The sequence below is a fragment of the Hypomesus transpacificus genome, chromosome 7 (assembly GCF_021917145.1).
Source record: "Hypomesus transpacificus isolate Combined female chromosome 7, fHypTra1, whole genome shotgun sequence".
Classification (NCBI taxonomy): domain Eukaryota; kingdom Metazoa; phylum Chordata; class Actinopteri; order Osmeriformes; family Osmeridae; genus Hypomesus; species Hypomesus transpacificus.
Genome location: NC_061066.1, coordinates 9230357 through 9248338, shown reverse-complemented (window position 1 = coordinate 9248338; position 17982 = coordinate 9230357). Strand labels below are relative to the sequence as shown.

The window sequence follows — 17982 nt, the reverse complement described above, 5'->3', positions numbered from 1 at the left end:
GTGTCTGTTAGGGTTAGGGGTTAGCTAAGGTGATCGTTTCTGTCTGGTATATTCTTGATACCAAAATACGATATGCACTAAGATCACATCTCACCTAGGGCTTTATTTTCATTCATCACAAAATGACAAACATATTTTCCATTATGGAATGATGGTAGGAAATACATTTCTGACTTGCCTCTAAAACCTCAAAAGGTGTATCTTGGAGTTAGTTATTCTTCATAAACTAAAGCAGAACTGCAGCCCTGTGATCTGCTTCTCGAGAGACCAGCTACCCAGGCAACTAACATTTTGGGAAATACCCTGAGATTCTCCAGGAAGCAGGCAGGTCACTAAGGAAGGCACACACAGAAAAAACACCTCACATATCAAACCTACAGCCACAAACGTCTCTGAAACACTGCAGTAGTAAGCTGGGTTAACCCTAACCTAAACAGTAGTAAGCTGGATGAAAACATTTAAAAAGTGGTGGAGAAGGGTATTGTCAGCATTGTCACTTTTTATTAATTTGATGTGGATTAAACTAGTTTGACAAACCACAAATTTGTTAGTGGTGCAGAGCTTTGGACTGGAGAGAGGACTGGTAACTAACCCAGACTATCAGCTGACTCTCAGTCTGGGCTGTTTCAAAAGAGACATCTCGCAACGATTTTCAGCATTTTACCAAAGATACTCTGTCAGACCCATTAGATTTTAGTCTAAGAGCCCACTATAAGTCCACATGTCTCTGTGGTGCTGGGGTGGAGCTGGGGGAGGAGCTGGGTCCGGGGTGGCGTCGGTCCAGCCAGGCCTGCAGCAGAGGCAGGTGTCTGTCCATCCAGCGGATGTTCTCCTGGATTGTCTCGCTGGTCTGCTGGATGCACCTCAGACTCGCCCCCGTCTCCTCAGTCAGACCTCCGAAGAAGCTACGCACCTGAGGAGAGCACACGTGACGGGTATGTAACAGCTGTAGCCACGCTCCATCAAGACAAGGCCCCTTCGCCACTCACTGGGCTCGAACGCACAACCTCCGACTTGCCAAGCGTGACCACTACCAGCTACGCCAAAGAAAAACTAGCTCTTTGTTGACGCGGGTGGCCTGTTACATACCTTAGGAGCAAATTTCACAGATATAACTCTGTTACACACACATGCACCACAACACACACAAGTAAGTATAAATACTTACATTTTTGACTCGGACACAAAAAATCCTTCTATTTACTAAATACAGGTCTGTCTCCAAGCCTACCTCCTCCAGCTTCTCCCTGGTGGAGTACTGGTTGGTCACTCCATTCACCATTCCAGCAATAGAATGAGAGCCCAGGTCAAACCTAGTGAGGAAGATCATGAGTTAAGGGTCACATGATGAATCCTCACAACAACACAACCTGCAAAGACTGACAGCAGCAACAGATGCTTTGGGGAGAGTGAGTCAATATGTTCATACTTCTTGACCAGGGACAGACTAGGTGTTCATACCTCTGGCCAGGGACAGTCTAGGTGTTTATACCTCTGACCAGGGACAGTCTAGGTGTTTGTACTTCCTGACCAGGGACAGTCTAGGTGTTTATACCTCTGACCAGGGACAGTCTAGGTGTTTGTACCTCTGACCAGGGACAGTCTAGGTGTTTATACCTCTGACCAGGGACAGTCTAGGTGTTTGTACCTCTGACCAGGGACAGTCTACGTGTTTATACCTATGACCAGGGACAGTCTAGGTGTTCATACTTCTGACCAGGGACAGTCTAGGTGTTTATACCTCTGACCAGGGACAGTCTAGGTGTTCGTACTTCCTGACCAGGGACAGTCTAGGTGTTCGTACTTCCTGACCAGGGACAGTCTAGGTGTTCGTACTTCCTGATCAGCGAGAGCCAGTTGTGTCGGAGGAAGTCCCAGGCCAGTGCAAAGCCTCGGGGGTTCCTGCTGATGGAGATGACCACGTGAGGAAGGTCCTGAGTCTTCATCACCTCCCCTGAGAGACTCTGCTCCATCATCCTGGGAGAGGAGGAGCAAGGAGGAAATCTTGTCAGGTTTACAGCAAGTGCTTTCAGAGTGAAACATGTAACGAAGTTGTCTTCTGTCGCCATTGTGTATCAACTCACCACTGTAGCTTGTCCTGCAGAGGGCTGATGGTCAGGGCTGACTTGATACGGCTCTTCAGAGAGGTGTGCATAGACTGCCGGTACTTCTCAAACAGGAAGTCCCAGCCATCTGGAGTACGGGCTCCAATGGCAAACACTGCCATGCTGACGTCACTAGGGAGGCTGGGAGGGGTCAAAACGGTTTTATTGTCTGCTAACTAAGGCCCAATCCCAATGTCCACCCTCACACACTTTGAGGTGCAGGGTTTTTTTCTAAGATATTTTGAGCCCTTTATGCACCCTTTTCGTAAGTCTGCATTTTTGCAGACTTTGCCTAAGGGAATTGCCCACAATTCACAGCGTTGTAACGTGAAGCACGAGGGTTACCAAGGGAACCCAGTAGCAAGAGAAAGGTCCCGGCAAACCCGCCTCATAAGACAAGAAGTAGAACAACGGTAAACAATCATGGATGGAGCAACCAACGCTGAAGTAGACATAGTTAGAAATAAAAGTTTACATGTAACTTTAAACACAACTCACTGATGGTTAATATAGCCAGAGCTGTGTGTAGTGTGTCTTTTGATGTGGTTTCATCAGATTTGATTCAACAACATTACTATTTTGCCAATACTGCCATAAAGTGCTTTCCCATTCCTGATTATAGCATTTTGATCCCTTGCACTCAACCACTAACCATGTGACGTCAAGTAAGTGTGTGAGTGTTTCGGGTTCAGGGGGGACATTGGGATTGGGCCTAAAACTCCAAGGTCAGTGACGAGAGGTGAGATGCTTCGTGACTTCTAACCTCATGTTGCCATCAGACTCCCTCCAGCGGGTGAAGAGCCGTGATGCCGTGGCGACGCAAGGGGGGTGGTTTCTAACGCAGGCAAAGAGCAGCAGGTAGCTCCTCAGCACTCGTTGGGAGACGGAGCCCTCGTCGCTCCACGTCTGACGATCAATCAGCTCCTGGAACAGCTCCACTATGTAGCCCTGGGAAAAAGGTATGTTGCTGCTAACACCTCTGCCTCCACCTCTATCAACCTCTCTTTCCACTCCCCTTCCTTCTCTTTCACCCCCACACACACTATACACAGTCTTAGACCCCATCCGTACCTTCATCTGGTTCTCGAGGTGTAGCATGTTTCTCTTCTCCATCAGCTTATAGATGGGCACTAGCTCCCCCAGACCCTGGGTGACAGGCATGATCTCCGTCTCCTTTGACAGGTAAAGGGACAGCTCCAGGGCCACGTCCAGACTCACCTTCCCCACGCTGAGAGCAGGGTTAGGGTTACCATAGATCCCACCTAATCCTAACTCTTACCCCACACCACTTCCAACCCTTCCCCACGCTGCACACCGGAGGGACGCAAGGTCACAATCTTATTGTTTGATACACTGTTGATACATTGACAAAATATTTGGTTTTAACCTGCATGCAAGAATATCCTTTGTCATGATTTTACATGAACCTCAGGACACAGGCACCTCAGGTCACCTCACATGACCTCAGGTCACCTCACATGACCTCAGGTCACCTCACATGACCTCAGGTCACCTCACATGACCTCAGGTCACCTCATATGACGTCAGGTCACCTCATATGATCTCAGGTCAAAACTGACAGTCAAATAACATTTTTTAAACTTCATCCTCGTCCACACAGTCAAAAAAGTATTCAACTGAAATCATCCTTACTGTCCAGTTAAGAGACAAGCTCTCTCCAGACCCTGACTAATGGCAGTGTTTGCAACTGACCTGACGAGCTGGAAGGCGTTGTTGATGAGGCTGGCGCGGTCATTGCTGCTGAGGGCGGTGTGGTTGTGCCTGAGCAGCTGGGTGAGGGCGCTCCAGCCCCGGCCCTCGTAGTGCACCATGTAGTAACCGCTCATGTCCACGTTGAACTTCACCCAGTCCACCTCCTCTGGCAGGTACAGCACAGCTGGGGACAGGAAGCAGCTTGGATTGTTTACTCCAGTCTTACCTCTGACCTCCTCCTGACCTGGTCTGAAACTCACCAGTCTTGGTCTTGAGCAGGAAGCGCTGGATGGTGCTGGAGGCGCTGGTGATGTAGGTCAGAGGGACCTGCCACAGGAAGCTGTGGAGGACACGTGACCAACACTATGACCATTCACCTGCAGCATTAAATAATGATAACAGCACAAAAATCCTCTCCTAAAATTACATATTGGTGGCAAAAACTAAGCATGCTGGCAAGGTGAGACAGCCAGTGTGTATGTAACAGTACTGGACCTAACCCATTCCCAGTATGTAACAGTACTGGACCTAACCCATTCCCAGTATGTAACAGTACTGGACCTAACCCATTCCCAGTATGTAACAGTACTGGACCTAACCCCTTCCTGGTATGCAGCAGGATTCTCAGTCAGGGTACGTACCCCTCTTTGAGAGAAGGGTCGTCAGTCTTGAGGTAGCGCTCCTGGTTCAGTGTGACCTCACGACCCCTGACCTCCACCGTGACTAGGGGGAAGCCCTCCTGCAGGGTCCAGGTGTCCATGATGGTCTTCACGTCCAGCTCGTCCTCAGAGTACCACTTCTACACACACAGTAGCCAAACAATATAGAAACCTGTGTTGAAGTACACTGACAGCACCGTATACGGGACAGAAACCTATGTTAAAGAATCTCCTGGGAGCCACGTTCACTTACAGACGCATCAGACTGGTGCTGGGCCTGGGAGCAGAACTCTCCTTTCAGCCGACCTTCATCCAGGTCATCAACCTGGCAGATCTGTGGAGTTCAGTTACATCAGTACAGAACCATAAGACACCACCAGAGCCAAGAGGTGAGCAAACACACTCACGTTGCTCAAGCTTTCCCACAGGTGGCTATTGACGGTGTTCTGGAAGCTGTAGCGTCTGAGGTAGCGAACAATGCCGATCTTAAAGGCCTCAGCCGTCAGGAAGTCTCTTAGCATGTTCAGGATACAGGCGCCCTGGAAACACAGTGGCACAGATGTGGAGAAGGCCTACATGGACAGTCTGACCTGACGGGAGGTGGATGGGGAGACGGACCTTGTCGTACGACACGTCGTCAAACATCTCCTGGATCTGGGTGGGGTTCTCCACAGGAGAGGAGACAGGGTGTGAGGAGCTTAGAGAATCCACCTCCATAGCCTCAAAACACTTCCCCAAGAAGAAGTCATCCTGAGAGGGGGGGTGAGGGAGGGGGGGGGGGTAGAGAGAGAGGGAGAGAGGGAGAGTATTAAGAGATAGGCAAGTGAGGTATGTGTGCTTCATACCAGAGTTACATTCAGCCTAGTTATGGATCTCTCACCACTTGTAGCTCTGGGTTGGTGACATTGACTGACACGAACTCCATAAACTTAGCGAAGCCTTCGTTCAGCCATAGGTCATTCCACCACTGCATGGTCACCAGGTTACCAAACCACTGGTCAGGGCAAGTGGAGGACAGCCTCAGTTAGGACACTGGCACCATTTATATTAACTTAAACATATATGTTACATTACACGTAGTACTAACCCTAACCCTATCAAAAGCAACATACATAGAAAATGCAACAGAACCGCTCAGCTCAGAACAGTATTTCGGTGGTCAGAGTTGCCACATCTCAGTTACCAGGCACGGTTAAAATATACATATTACCCTTTATTCAACCATGAAAGTCCTTCTTAGACCAAGGCCCTGCACTTGCAGGCATTAACATTGTGTAGTTTCTAAGATGCAGGCATTAACATTGTGTAGTATCTAAGATGCAGGCATTAACATTGTGTAGTATCTAAGATGCAGGCATTAACATTGTGTAGTATCTAAGATGCAGGCATTAACATTGTGTAGTATCTAAGAAGTGGCGGTTGAAGAGTGACATCAGGTGAGCAGACAGGACCCTTGTTACCTGGTGGGCCAGCTCATGGGCAATCACCATGGTGATGCCCAGTTTGTCGGAGGCAGAAGACTTGTTGGGGTGGAAGAGCAGTCCTGCCTCTCGGTAGGTGGTCAGACCCCAGTTCTCCATCGCTCCAGACTGGAAGTCTGGGATGGCGACCAGGTCTGTAGAGAGACATCGTTGACAAGTCATTTTTAATACCAGCAAATATTTGATTTATAGTGTTGTCTTCATTGTCGAGGAAATCTCAGTTTTCCTCAGTGCTACAGTTTTTTCAAAGCTATCAAGCAATAAATAGCAATATATTTATATTTTTCAGAACATTCGGCCTCATTCTCGAATGCAGTTCAGAAGAATTTAAGAAGGAATTTCTTCTGAATTGGATTTAAGAAAACATTTGGCATTCATGAAAGTTTTCTCATCTGGGATTTGTTCTGAGACTTTCCGAACTCGAAAAAGCAGTCGTAAATCGGCCAGAGTTGTCTCAAATGCGATTCCTTCAAAAACCACAAGGATCAAATCGCATTTAAGAAAACTCTCCGTGTTTGAAGTGTTAATGAAGTTATGAGAAATCGTTGGGGATTGCTTTCACATCAACTCTACAGACTATGCCAATCCGTTTTATCATTTAACCAATTAAGTCTTGATATCCAAAATGCGAATTCTTGAAATCAAGAATTGCATTTTTGTTATCAAGAATTTGAATTTTGGATATCAGCAATTCATTGGTTAAATGATAAAACAGCTTGCCATAACAGACATCCTCGGATTTAAATAATTATAATAATTAACCTTGCTTAGTGTGCACACTGTTAGATCCAGTGGAGAACAATTCCACTGCTCATCTTACTGGTATGATGTTGCACACCTGTGCACCGGTTGCTTTTCGCTTGGGCATAACTTGCGTTCCTGTTGCTTTCCTAATTGTGTCAATTCTGACTGCACACGTCACTGCTGTTGCGTGCCTTTCTAAGGAGCTGTCGGGGCGTGTATGTATGCAAATTCAGGAGCACGAGGACGCACTCTCAACTTAGAAAATTCTTCCCGGGAGCACAGCTCAGATAAAGTCTGCTGCGTAGGAACACATTTTCTAGCGTTCATAAATTTGGTGGATGTCTTTTTCTTACGTTGTTTTTCCGAAGCCCGTAAGAAACATTTCAGAAGAAACTTCAGAAAATGTTTGAGAATTAGGCCCATTATTTACCAAAAACAAGCCAATGTCAATGAGTGAATTCAACACTCAAACACAAAAACCTTTATAAACCTTTTTGACAAACTATTACTGGAAAGCAAGGGACTACTATGAATACTTACATACTGGGTAGTATTGTTATACTTACACACTAGATAGTACATATATATATATATACATATAGTATAATTATACTAAGCGTTTTACTGGGTGCTACTTGTAAACACCTTGCTTGGGAAGAGGGTAGGGGATGTCAAAGTAGTCGTCATAGAAGTCCAGCAGCTTGACTGCAGCGTCGAGAGCAAATGAAGTCTGGTCAATCTTGTCTGGTACAGCATATACTGAAATCTAGCAGAATAATGTGAGGTTAGAAAACAACAGGATGTATGAATACCCTTGTAATACCCTATCCTTAATGCCCTAACCCACAGTAAAGCACTTTGTTAATTTAGCAGCCGCTTTTATACAAAGCAACACATGTCAAATGCTCCAATCAGCTATCTTCTTCAGTCTATCCACTATGCACAACCTCTGATATTTGCGAGCCAGGAGAAACAGGAGGGGGGGTGAATGTGGGGATCTCCTCACCTTGACCCCGTGCTGGGTGGTTTTGCTGACAGACAGGAAGTCAGACACGATAAATGCCACCAGGTAGGTGCTCATTCTCACACTGGTGTCAAAGTGGTCTTCCAACAGACCGCCTGGCAACACCACCATTTTCACCTGCGATGGAGAAGCGATGCAGATGAGAAGCGATGCAGATGAGAAGGGATGTAGATGAGAAGGGATGCAGATGAGAAGGGACGTAGATGAGAAGGGATGCAGATGAGAAGGGATGCAGATGAGAAGGGATGCAGATGAGAAGGGATGTAGATGAGAAGGGATGCAGGTGGAGATGAGAAGGACGGAGAAAGATCAAAATTAAATCTTAAATCTTCTCCTGCTGTGTTTTCAGAGCAGCAGTTCTTACAGTGACATGTTGGCGTGGGCATTTTGGAAAGGTGTTACCATGGGCATGTTGGAGAGGGCGTTGTGGCGGGGCTCTCGCCGGATGCGGATTGTGTAGTTGGCTTTGAACGCAGGTTCATCAAAACAGGGGAATGCTGCACGTGCACTGGTGGCTTCGAACTGGGTGGATGCCACAACTCTGACATGGAGGAAGAAACTTTGTTCTAACATATTCTAATGAAACACTAGTATAGTTCAGTATTAAAACTACATCCATATAGTAAAAAAAAAATGTACCTGACTTCTCCCTCGCTGGTGCGGTAAGTACTTTTATAAAACCCATGGAAACTGTCAGACAAGTTGGCACTAAACTCCAGATATACCTCATAGCGCCCCCTTCTGGTCAGCACAGTGTCAGACAGCAGGGCCAGCTGCTGGAAGGCAGGATATTCCAGCACCTGAAGAGGCCTGGAACCTTCTGCTGCCAACAGCACAGCACTAGATATCTGGAGGTCTTTGCTGTGAAGGATGATGCTGTGGGTGTTTGTGTGCACCTCCAGCTCGATGAGGACAGAGCCACTGAAATCCAGAGTGGTCAGGTTAGGGTGGATGAGGAGGTGGTAATGGAGAGGAGAAACTGTTTCTGGGAGCCTCATTCTGTCCCACGGGAACGGTTGGCCGTTTGTAGCCAAAGGTGCAAAGGATGGAGGCTTGCTTCCGCTGTGTCCTGGCAACTGCGCTGCTAATGTGAGCTCATCGTGATGCAGGAGCAGGAGCACGAGGACAGGGACGATGAACATGACGCCGACACTCACTCCAGCCGTCACACCTCTCACAAAGCCTTTAACTACGAAGGGACCAAAGACGGCATACAATATCACGAATGGTCAACGACACTTCCAACTGTGAAATATTTACACTCCTACATTCTACAAGTCTTTCGAATGAAACGGACCTGAACAGGTTTCGATTTCAGTTTATCATTCCAATTCATACGATATAACGCTTTTAAAACACTGATATGAACTAATGAAGCTAGTGTGTCTAACATCCGATGAACATTGGTGTGAAATAGACAAACATCTTGAGCGGGTAGAAATTATATTTTATTAATAGCCTACCGTCTAACTCCGGGATACGCACTCAGCAGCCAGGTAGCCCACAAAAGATTTGAATATGAAAGTGAAAATAAACTGGACTAAGAAGAGACGTGCATGCCGGGACAGTGTCATTTTAAGCCTGCAATGCACCTTTACTTAAAACGGTGTCACTGATAACTGGCTATGACTTGATAGTCGTACAAATCAACGTTGAATTAAATGAAAACATCCTAACCCATACAGGAAGTTGCATCGCTTCAGACTGCGTCTACACACGAGCAGCAGAAGTCGGAGTAAACACTAGAGGGCACTACTTTTCGAAAGCTAATTACATTTTGTTACATTTGTGGTGAACAGTTTCACACTTAATTTTGAATGTGTTGATAAGAGAAACGTCATATAGCTAATTCTGTTCACAGCAGAAGGCCAGTGGCTTGGGAAAGAGAGTTAAGTTAGAGACAGGGTATGTGGAAGCTTATGAATCAGATTTACTGTAAACCTTTATCATCCACATTTTGGCAATGCCTGATTGTGACATTGGAGCCATTAGAAAAGTTGCTAGTGTGTGTGTGTGTTTATGATAGTTGTTTAAAAGAAAGAGGATAACTTTATGTCTAGGAAAGTGTAGGAGTAATTGTGCCAAGGGATAAAGTTCATCCCATCTGCAAAACATTAATCAGTCAACTTTACTGAGGGACAGTCCTCCTGTATGAGGCACTTTCCCACACAACTCTGCTCATGTGACAGTGAAGGTGACAGATCTGTAAGATGTGCTGAAGTTTCCACTGACCATTTGAAACTTAAAAAGAGGCTCATCCTAACCCTAACCCTCAGACACACAGTGCCAGAGCAAAGGGTATCTGTGTTGACAGTAAGAGTAGAGTGGGAGACTAGTCAACATGCTCAGGAAGGTTCTGTTTGGGGGGCTGTGTGCGGCAGTAACGCTGGCTGTGGGGATCCTGTTGGGGCACTTTGGCATCCAGCAGAGCGACTCTACGCCGTCTTGGGTCCAGGACGTGGCAAAGGATGTAGACGAGGACCTCATCCAGAGGTTCATCTCTGAGGTGGACAACATGGAGATCCAGGAAAACCTCAGGTAGGTCAGGAGAGTCAGGTGGCAGGAGAGTCAGGGGTCAGGATAGTAGTGGTCAAGTGAATTCAGATGTCAAGGTTATCCTTGTCCAGAGTATTGAAACATTTCTGTTGTAAAATGTTTTAGGCTTTGTTTCTATATTCACTGTAAGCAATTGTTCATTTTAATTCTGTTGTGACATTACTTTTGTCTTTTATGAGAAATCTGACTTAAATCTCTATAGTGCTTGTCAGATCTGCCCTTGAAATGTGCTAGCATGTTCTGTAATGTTCGAGCTGATTTATATGAACTCAATAACAATAACCGATTATCACTCATTCACCTCTGACCTGTGTGGGTGTGTGTGTGTGTGCCCTCTACCTGTGTGTGTGCCCTCTACCTGTGTGTGTGCCCTCTACCTGTGTGTGTGCCCTCTACCTGTGTGTGTGCCCTCTACCTGTGTGTGTGTGTGGCATCCACCCTGCATTTGTCCTGTCAGGGAGCTGACCAAAGTGCCCCACATGGCCACAACAGAAGGGGACCGGGCCACCGTGCAGTACATGCTAAGCAGGTGGCAGGACCCTGACACTGGCCTGGACCACACTTGGGCCGAGGACTATAGAGTCCACCTGTCCTTTCCAGACCCCAACAATCCCAATACAGTCACAGTGGGTGAGTCAAATATGTTCTGCTAAATGAATCAATGTAAATGTACATTTTGGATCCAATTCCAGCAAGAAACCAGCATTTCATTACACTGAAATGTTTGGGGATGTGGTTTGTTTATTGCATAGATAAGCCACTCATATTTTCTCAAGGCTTATGTTATACATTTATTTGATAAGTCATAAAGTGAAGAATGATGTTCTTGAAGGGCAGGGAGAAGGGTTTCTCAATTCAGATACAGCTGGCTGAACATGGTCATTGTACTGTATAGACAAGCCACAGAGTTTGTTTTCGGTCCGAGTCATTCTCACAGGAAAACTACAGAAGATGATAATGTATCAACACAAGTGAAATTCCATCAAATCTAAAAACATCAAAAACTGAAAAAAAACCAAACGATTCAAAACATCAGAAGAGTTTAAATTGGTCAAATTCCCCATAATTGTATTATATATCTTTATCCCTGATATACAATCTGCATCTGTGACAGTGGAGCATGTGTGGACTGTGTTCCAGTGAGCTCCTCCGATTCTGTCCTGTACTCGGCCAGAGAGAAGGAGAAGCCATACGAAGCTGCCCAGAGCGACCCTGCGGTGGTCCAGCCCTACGCCGCTTACTCCCCTGCTGGAAACGTCAAGGTTGGCAGGAACACAACCACACGGTTCACAACATCTGGAACACAACCACACAGTTCACAACATCTGGAAAACAACCACACGGTTCACAGGATCTGGAACACAACCACACGGTTCACAGCATCTAGAACACAACCACACGGTTCACAACATCTAAAATTCAACCACACGGTCGTAGCATCTGAAAACTCAATCATAAGGCAATATGTGTTGTCTCCTTCTGTGATCTGTACTACTTAGGGATAATGGAGTGCTAGATAAGATAAGACTTTACTGTCCCTACTGATAAGGTTAGGGTTGTCTTGTGTTCACATTTAAAGTACTTAAATACTGTACAAAACTGAATGAAACTACAGAAAGATGGACACTCGGCTACATTTACATTACATTTAGTAATTTCGGGTAGAGTGACTAGTAGACTAGTAGACTCAGGCGTCAGGCGCCTTGGTTCCATTGTTTATCCGTCTGTGAAGCTAAAACATTTTATTGTCTGCAACCTTTGAAACAATTTCTAAATGTTTCTAAATGGACAGTCCAATTTGGTTGCCCTCAAGGTTGTGGGAGACTAGATATGTCATAAAGATTATATCTCCCTCTACTGTTTAAACCGGTAAAAAAAATGTGCCACTAAATTGTAATGACCCTGTCCATAAAACAGCAAACCATTCTCTGGACTGCTGTTGTAACTCATTACATTACATTATTGGCATCACCAGACCAGTTCGTAAATGGGAAGTGGTCTTGAACCTCAGTTAATTTTTTTATTTTCAGGGGGCATGGACAAAAGAGCCTCTGGATGCAATTGGATTGAATTAGATACAACCAGCTCCTCTGTACAGTCGTATTAAACCTACCCCACATCAGATAAATGGTTGTGATTGGCCATATGCTTTTTATGTCGTTTGAAATCTGTTTGAATGGGAGAGAGGCCAGACCCATCAGTCAGAGCAAATAAACCCTGATCTGGCAGATTGGTCTGGTTCCCAGGCTAGTCATTCTTATGTCATCTGGTGTTACTTTAAAAAAGACCTGACACCCATAAAGGTTCCTGAAGTCCTCTATATTGATCTGCATGGGCCAGTTAAGCCCTGTCCTGATTGGGGTACAGAGTCCATGCAGACATCCAGGTTTGGCCCCTGACTCATGCCCCCATTGTGAAGCAATGACCCTCGTAGTGTGAGGATCCTAACCCTCATAGCTCCTCACGTTACAACGTGGAGGTATATCCAGCCACTTGCATGTGCTTTGATATTGAGCCAGCTTTTGTGTTTCAGGGTAAGCTAGTGTTCGCCAACCAAGGCAAGCCAAGTGACTACCAGCTGCTCAACCAAACCCTGGATCTGGCAGGGACCATTGCCATAGTGAGATATGGTGGAGAAGGAAGAGCTGGGAAAGTGAGTCCATGCTATCGTCTTGTCCCCCACCCTAGACATCTGCAACACTTATGTTCTTACATAGTCATAACTGGACTAAGTGACTTGAAAAATGAAACAATTGTAATGCAATAATGCAAACGTCAAGATGTCTCTGTCATTTTCAGGCCATCAATGCAGCACCTTATGGCGTGGTAGGAGTGCTTGTATATACCGATCCATTGGACATCAATGATGGCAAGATGTCTGAAGACAATGAGACATATCCCCATTCCTGGTACATGCCCCCTTCTGGGGTGGAGAGAGGCTCCTACAACACAGACTTCGGAGACATGCTTACACCTTACCTGGCGGCTAAAGGTAACCATGGAAACATAATCCATTCTATAACAGTGCTCTTCCCGCAGTACTTCACTTAGAAGATCTCACAGTTATGTAATTGTCTGTAACACACTGTCTGACAGTCATTCTTGAAAAATTAACTTTTACAGAGGAAACTTACAGAATACCATCGAAGGACATCAAAGGGATCCCTCCTATTCCCACTCAGCCAATAGGATTTGAGGATGCGTATGCCTTGATCTGGTACGTGCAGGGCCATGTGAACTGTTGAATTGAATTGGCTCAGTGGTAGAACACATGACTCCAATTCAAGAGGGAAAATCCCACCCATGTATGTTGCGCTGTATAAATGTGTGTGCTATTGAACATATTGTTAAATGAGCTTTTTCACTGGTGATGCAGTGAGCTGGGTGGTCCAGAAGCCCCAGACACATGGCAAGGAGGGTTCAACTGCACATACAACTTTGGGGGCCCAGGATTCCAACCCCTTTCTGCTTTCAACAACAGGTAAACAGCTTTGTTTCAGTGTAACTAAGTCAGCTGGACTAATCGCAGACTTTAACATTTAGGACAGCTGGGCCACAGGTCTCGCCAAACTACTATGATCTCCTTTATGACTGAAACCAAACTGTAACTCCAAGGACTAGTTTACATGCACCAAAGGGAATACACAATGATGGACTGTTTGTTTGAATGTCACTCCTCAGCGATGTGAAGCTGGATGTCTATAACAAGGAGGAGCTGAAGGCCTCCTCCAATGTGATGGGGGTGATCAGAGGCAGTGTTGAGCCTGGTGGGTAGGAGGCACACTAGGCAACAGGCTAAACTGCATCAACACAGGTTCAACTACTTAGCTTAGTTAATGCACATGTTACTATTATCTATACTATATGGGCAGCATATTGTTTACACTGGTACAGCAAAGATGTTGTGTAGATTCCTCTACACATGCTCAATGACTCGTTAGATAATGTCTCAACAAGAGGTCACATCATCGACTTTAAATTCACGTCTTAATATTTCAGTAGATTGTTCTGTTGTGTTCGTGCAGACAGATACGTCATCTATGGCAACCATAGAGACAGCTGGGTTCATGGGGCCATCGACCCCAGCAGCGGAACCTCCGTTATGCTGGAGTTGACTAGGGTGCTGGGAAGGATGGTGAAGCAGGGTGAGTATGGGTGGAGGGGACTAGGGTACAGAATGTAGGTGATGCAGGGTGGAGGTGACTGGAGTACAGAGTGGAAGTGACTGGGGTACAGGGTGGGGGTGACTGGGGTACAGGGTGGGGGTGACTGGGGTACAGAATGTAGGTGATGCAGGGTGGAGGTGACAAGGGTACAGGGTGGAGGTGATGCAGGGTAGAGGTGACTAGGATACAGAGTGGAGGTGTCTGGGGTATAGGGTGGAGGTCACTAGGATACAGAGTGGAAGTGACTGAAGTACAGGGTGGAGGTCACTAGGGTACAAGGTGGAGGTGATGCAGGGTAGAGGTGACTAGGATACAGAGGGGAGGTGACTGGGGTACAGGGTGGGGGTGACTGGGGTACAGAATGTAGGTGATACAGGGTGGAGGTGACAAGGGTACAGGGTGGAGGTGATGCAGGGTAGAGGTGACTAGGATACAGAGTGGAGGTGACTGGGGTACAGGGTGGAGGTCACTAGGATACAAGGTGGAGGTGATGCAGGGTGGAGGTGGCTAGAGTACAGGGTGGAGGGGTGACTGGGGTACAGGGTGAAGGTGCCTTAAGTATGACACCATGGCACTTGTGGCACAGATGTAGGTGCTGAAAGAATAGCAAACTGCATTTTCACCTGCAGGGACATGGAAGCCTCGCAGGTCCATCATCTTTGGCAGCTGGGGCGCGGAGGAGTTTGGTCTGATTGGGTCAGCAGAGTACACCGAGGTGAAGTTACCTTCAAATAAAATATCATGTTTTAGAAACACAGTCTCTCATTGTGGAGCACATCAGCATGCTCTGCTGTTGGGAAAGTCCACACATAATGTTCCATCTTTTTGTCTTCATCAGGAGTACTTCACCAAACTAAGTGAGCGCACTGTCGCTTATATCAATGTGGATATTTCAGTTTTTGGTAAGAATAAACTCCAAATGCAAATGACAGTTTCTAATGTATTTTCCTGGTCATGTCAGTCTACCTTATGCCCCCCATATTTAGCCAATGCCACATTAAGAGCTTCAGGGTCACCCTCAGCTCAGAGCGTCATCTTCAAATCCTCCAAACAGGTGGGTGGGAGTTAAGAGTTAGGACAGGAGTTTTTTGTATATAATATTCCCTCCACTCTGCAATGGCCAAGACGCAACAATGTCGTTTTCTTTTCCAAGGTCAAGATACCTGGATCAGATTCCACCTCTGTTTACGACAACTGGATCCGCTACTCTAACAGGAGCAGTCCTGTTTATGGAGTCATTCCTAAGTGTGTACTTCTGTATTAGAAGTTTTTAAAAAAACTAAAGAAAACTAAAAACTTGTTTTTTTGTGGTGAGTTATGGTTTGTGAAAAGCCTCAAAGGATAGAAAATAAATAACACCTTAACTCAACTGATGCACAAAAAAGGTGTGTAGTGATGTATGATGTACTACAGTTGACCATCATAGCTACCATGCTGTAACAGGTACTAGCTGTCTGCTTCCTCTAATTTAACATATCGCTGCTGTAACATCTACATATATTATATTCTAGGTGTCATTTCAGCAATTAGAAAAGTTGTATTTAACATATTTTTGTTGTTTAAGTGTGGGCTTCCTGACTGGAGCAGGAAGTGACTATGCCCCTTTCATTCACAACCTGGGGATCACCTCCATGGACATCTCCTACACGTATGACAGGGTAACACTCATCTCCTACACGTATGACAGGGTAACACTCATCTCCTACACGTATGACAGGGTAACACTCATCTCCTACACCTATGACAGGGTAACACTCATTTCCTACACGTATGACAGGGTAACACTCATCTCCTACACGTATGACAGGGTAACACTCATCTCCTACACGTATGACAGGGTAACACTCATCTCCTACACGTATGACAGGGTAACACTCATCTCCTACACGTATGACACGGTAACACTCATGGCATCACCCCCACAGAGCATCAGTGCCACTACACTACAGCTACATAAATGAAGCTTCCATCAAGCTACCTTGCCCATTATGTTCGAAGTTGACGTCATCATAGTGTCTGACTGTTCTGAGTCCTGCAGACTAAAACAAAAGCGAGAATCTACCCTGCCTACCACACGGCATACGACACCTTTACCTACGCATCCAAGTTCATTGACCCAGGTGAGCTGAACATTATAGGAAAATTGTAGGAATATAAAAGCAAGACATCTAGGAAGTCTCTCCACCAACCTGGTATCCCCAATATGCTCCTGAAATGCTTTGTTACCCACTCCCAGGTTAGGATTAGCCTCGCAGGTTAGCCTAACCCTAACCTTAACCCCCTCTAGGATTCACCAGTCACCAGACCGTAGCCAGGACAGCAGGGAACGTTCTGATGCGTCTAGCCGACAGCCTCCTGCTGCCGCTCAACTGCAGTGACTATGCAGAGAGCTTGGAGGCCTTCCTGCACGTGGCACTGGAGCTGTACAAGCAGCCCCTGGACGCACACAGCATCTCCCTGAGTCAGGAACTCACCTGCCTGGAAATACACACATCACACAGTTATCACTGTTATCACTAACCCTAACTATTGTCACACATCACTGTTATCACTGACCCTTACTGTTGTCACACATCACTGTTATCACTAACCCTTACTGTTATCACTCATTAGTTATCACTGACCCTTACTGTTATCACACATCACTGTTATCACACATCACTGTTATCATTGTTCCCACTCACCTGCGCTCACCAGACATCATGTCCCGTTGCAGTGCCGTTACAGTCAGCCGTGACCAGGTTTCGCTCGGCTGCTAGTCGTTTGGACCAGGTCATTCGAGACTCAGATCTGGCCAGTGAGACGTGAGAGTTCTGTGCTGTGAGACACCTGTAGGGTTGTAATTTGTGTATGTGCATTCCACTCTTCAGTTTGATGTTTTTGTGTTCTTTTAGGCCCCTGAAAGTTCGTAGGATCAACGACCAGCTCATGCTCCTAGACCGGGCCTTCCTGGACTCACAGGCATTCCCAAAGGAATATGGATTCAGGTGTGGATCATAAAAGAATATCATCAAAATGATCATATGAATTGTGAATGTCCACTTACCTGGCTACCCTGGCCTCTGCAGGCACGTGTTCAGGCCTGCCTCTGTCAATGGACGCTTCACCTTCCGCAGCCTGGCAGATGCCTGTGCAAACGCCATGGCAACAGGACTGGCATCTGATTGGCAGAAAGCTCACCACCACGTGTCAATCCTGAGCCAGGCCATTGCAGGGGCCGCCTCCATTCTAGACGATGTCATCTAGCACCAGGAAGTCTTTATGGTTACCTCAGGGATGAAACAACCTCTGACCTATGAAACTCATTGCACTTCTTATGACATACTAATGTATTGTACGTAAAAAAACAACATATTTTTGTGAACTCCATGTAATTCCAGCTCATTTTCATATAATGAAGAAGTCAATATTGCACCTTACATTTACATTCATTTAGTATGTAATGAGATGTGTATGAGTATTTGATCCATATGAAAATAAAAATATGGGTATGATATACAAATGCATAATGAAAGTCAGCATGAACTCAGGCAC

At 46.0% G+C, this 17982-nt stretch overlaps 2 protein-coding genes across 3 annotated transcripts; one reads left to right on the top strand and one right to left on the bottom strand.

Moving 5' to 3' along the window:
• Positions 1–83: 83 nt before the first annotated feature.
• erap1b (endoplasmic reticulum aminopeptidase 1b) lies at positions 84–9405 on the bottom strand. 2 transcript variants are annotated; one of them, XM_047023212.1, is made up of 19 exons: positions 9190–9405; positions 8366–8915; positions 8129–8267; positions 7709–7843; positions 7348–7468; positions 5938–6092; positions 5358–5471; positions 5096–5227; positions 4885–5016; positions 4731–4811; positions 4460–4617; positions 4079–4158; positions 3819–4002; positions 3177–3333; positions 2869–3053; positions 2085–2246; positions 1837–1977; positions 1232–1313; positions 84–913 (listed from the first exon to the last, which is right to left on the bottom strand). In XM_047023212.1, exons 2-19 carry the CDS (start codon positions 8866–8868, stop codon positions 710–712), a joined length of 2865 nt encoding a protein of 954 aa, XP_046879168.1. In that variant the 5' UTR covers positions 8869–8915; positions 9190–9405; the 3' UTR covers positions 84–709. The 2 variants fall into 2 exon arrangements, with proteins under 2 accessions (XP_046879168.1, XP_046879169.1); XM_047023213.1 differs by having other exon boundaries at positions 4460–4614.
• Positions 9406–9563: 158 nt separating this feature from the next.
• On the top strand, positions 9564–17896 carry naaladl1 (N-acetylated alpha-linked acidic dipeptidase like 1). The gene is made up of 19 exons (XM_047023214.1): positions 9564–10264; positions 10740–10912; positions 11423–11544; positions 12816–12935; positions 13082–13274; positions 13406–13499; positions 13659–13763; positions 13964–14049; positions 14308–14427; positions 15078–15163; positions 15287–15350; positions 15435–15502; positions 15602–15693; positions 16013–16106; positions 16487–16568; positions 16736–16909; positions 17165–17252; positions 17343–17435; positions 17517–17896. The coding sequence occupies exons 1-19, from the start codon at positions 10068–10070 to the stop codon at positions 17692–17694; spliced, it is 2229 nt and encodes a 742-aa protein (XP_046879170.1). The 5' UTR covers positions 9564–10067; the 3' UTR covers positions 17695–17896.
• Positions 17897–17982: the final 86 nt, after the last annotated feature.

Bases quoted from the DNA above. Each gene is read 5' to 3' on its own strand.
- erap1b (XM_047023212.1), bottom strand. From the start codon at position 8,868: ATGTTCATCGTCCCTGTCCTCGTGCTCCTGCTCCTGCATCACGATGAG. The intron at 6,093-7,347 runs GTGTTTACAAGT...GTCTCTCTACAG, and splicing joins CTACCCTCTTCCCAAGCAAG to ACCTGGTCGCCATCCCAGAC. The intron at 4,618-4,730 runs GTAAGTGAACGT...CTGTGTGTGTAG, and splicing joins AGCACCAGTCTGATGCGTCT to AAGTGGTACTCTGAGGACGA.
- naaladl1 (XM_047023214.1), top strand. From the start codon at position 10,068: ATGCTCAGGAAGGTTCTGTTTGGGGGGCTGTGTGCGGCAGTAACGCTG. The intron at 13,500-13,658 runs GTACGTGCAGGG...CTGGTGATGCAG, and splicing joins GATGCGTATGCCTTGATCTG to TGAGCTGGGTGGTCCAGAAG. The intron at 14,050-14,307 runs GTGGGTAGGAGG...GTGTTCGTGCAG, and splicing joins CAGAGGCAGTGTTGAGCCTG to ACAGATACGTCATCTATGGC.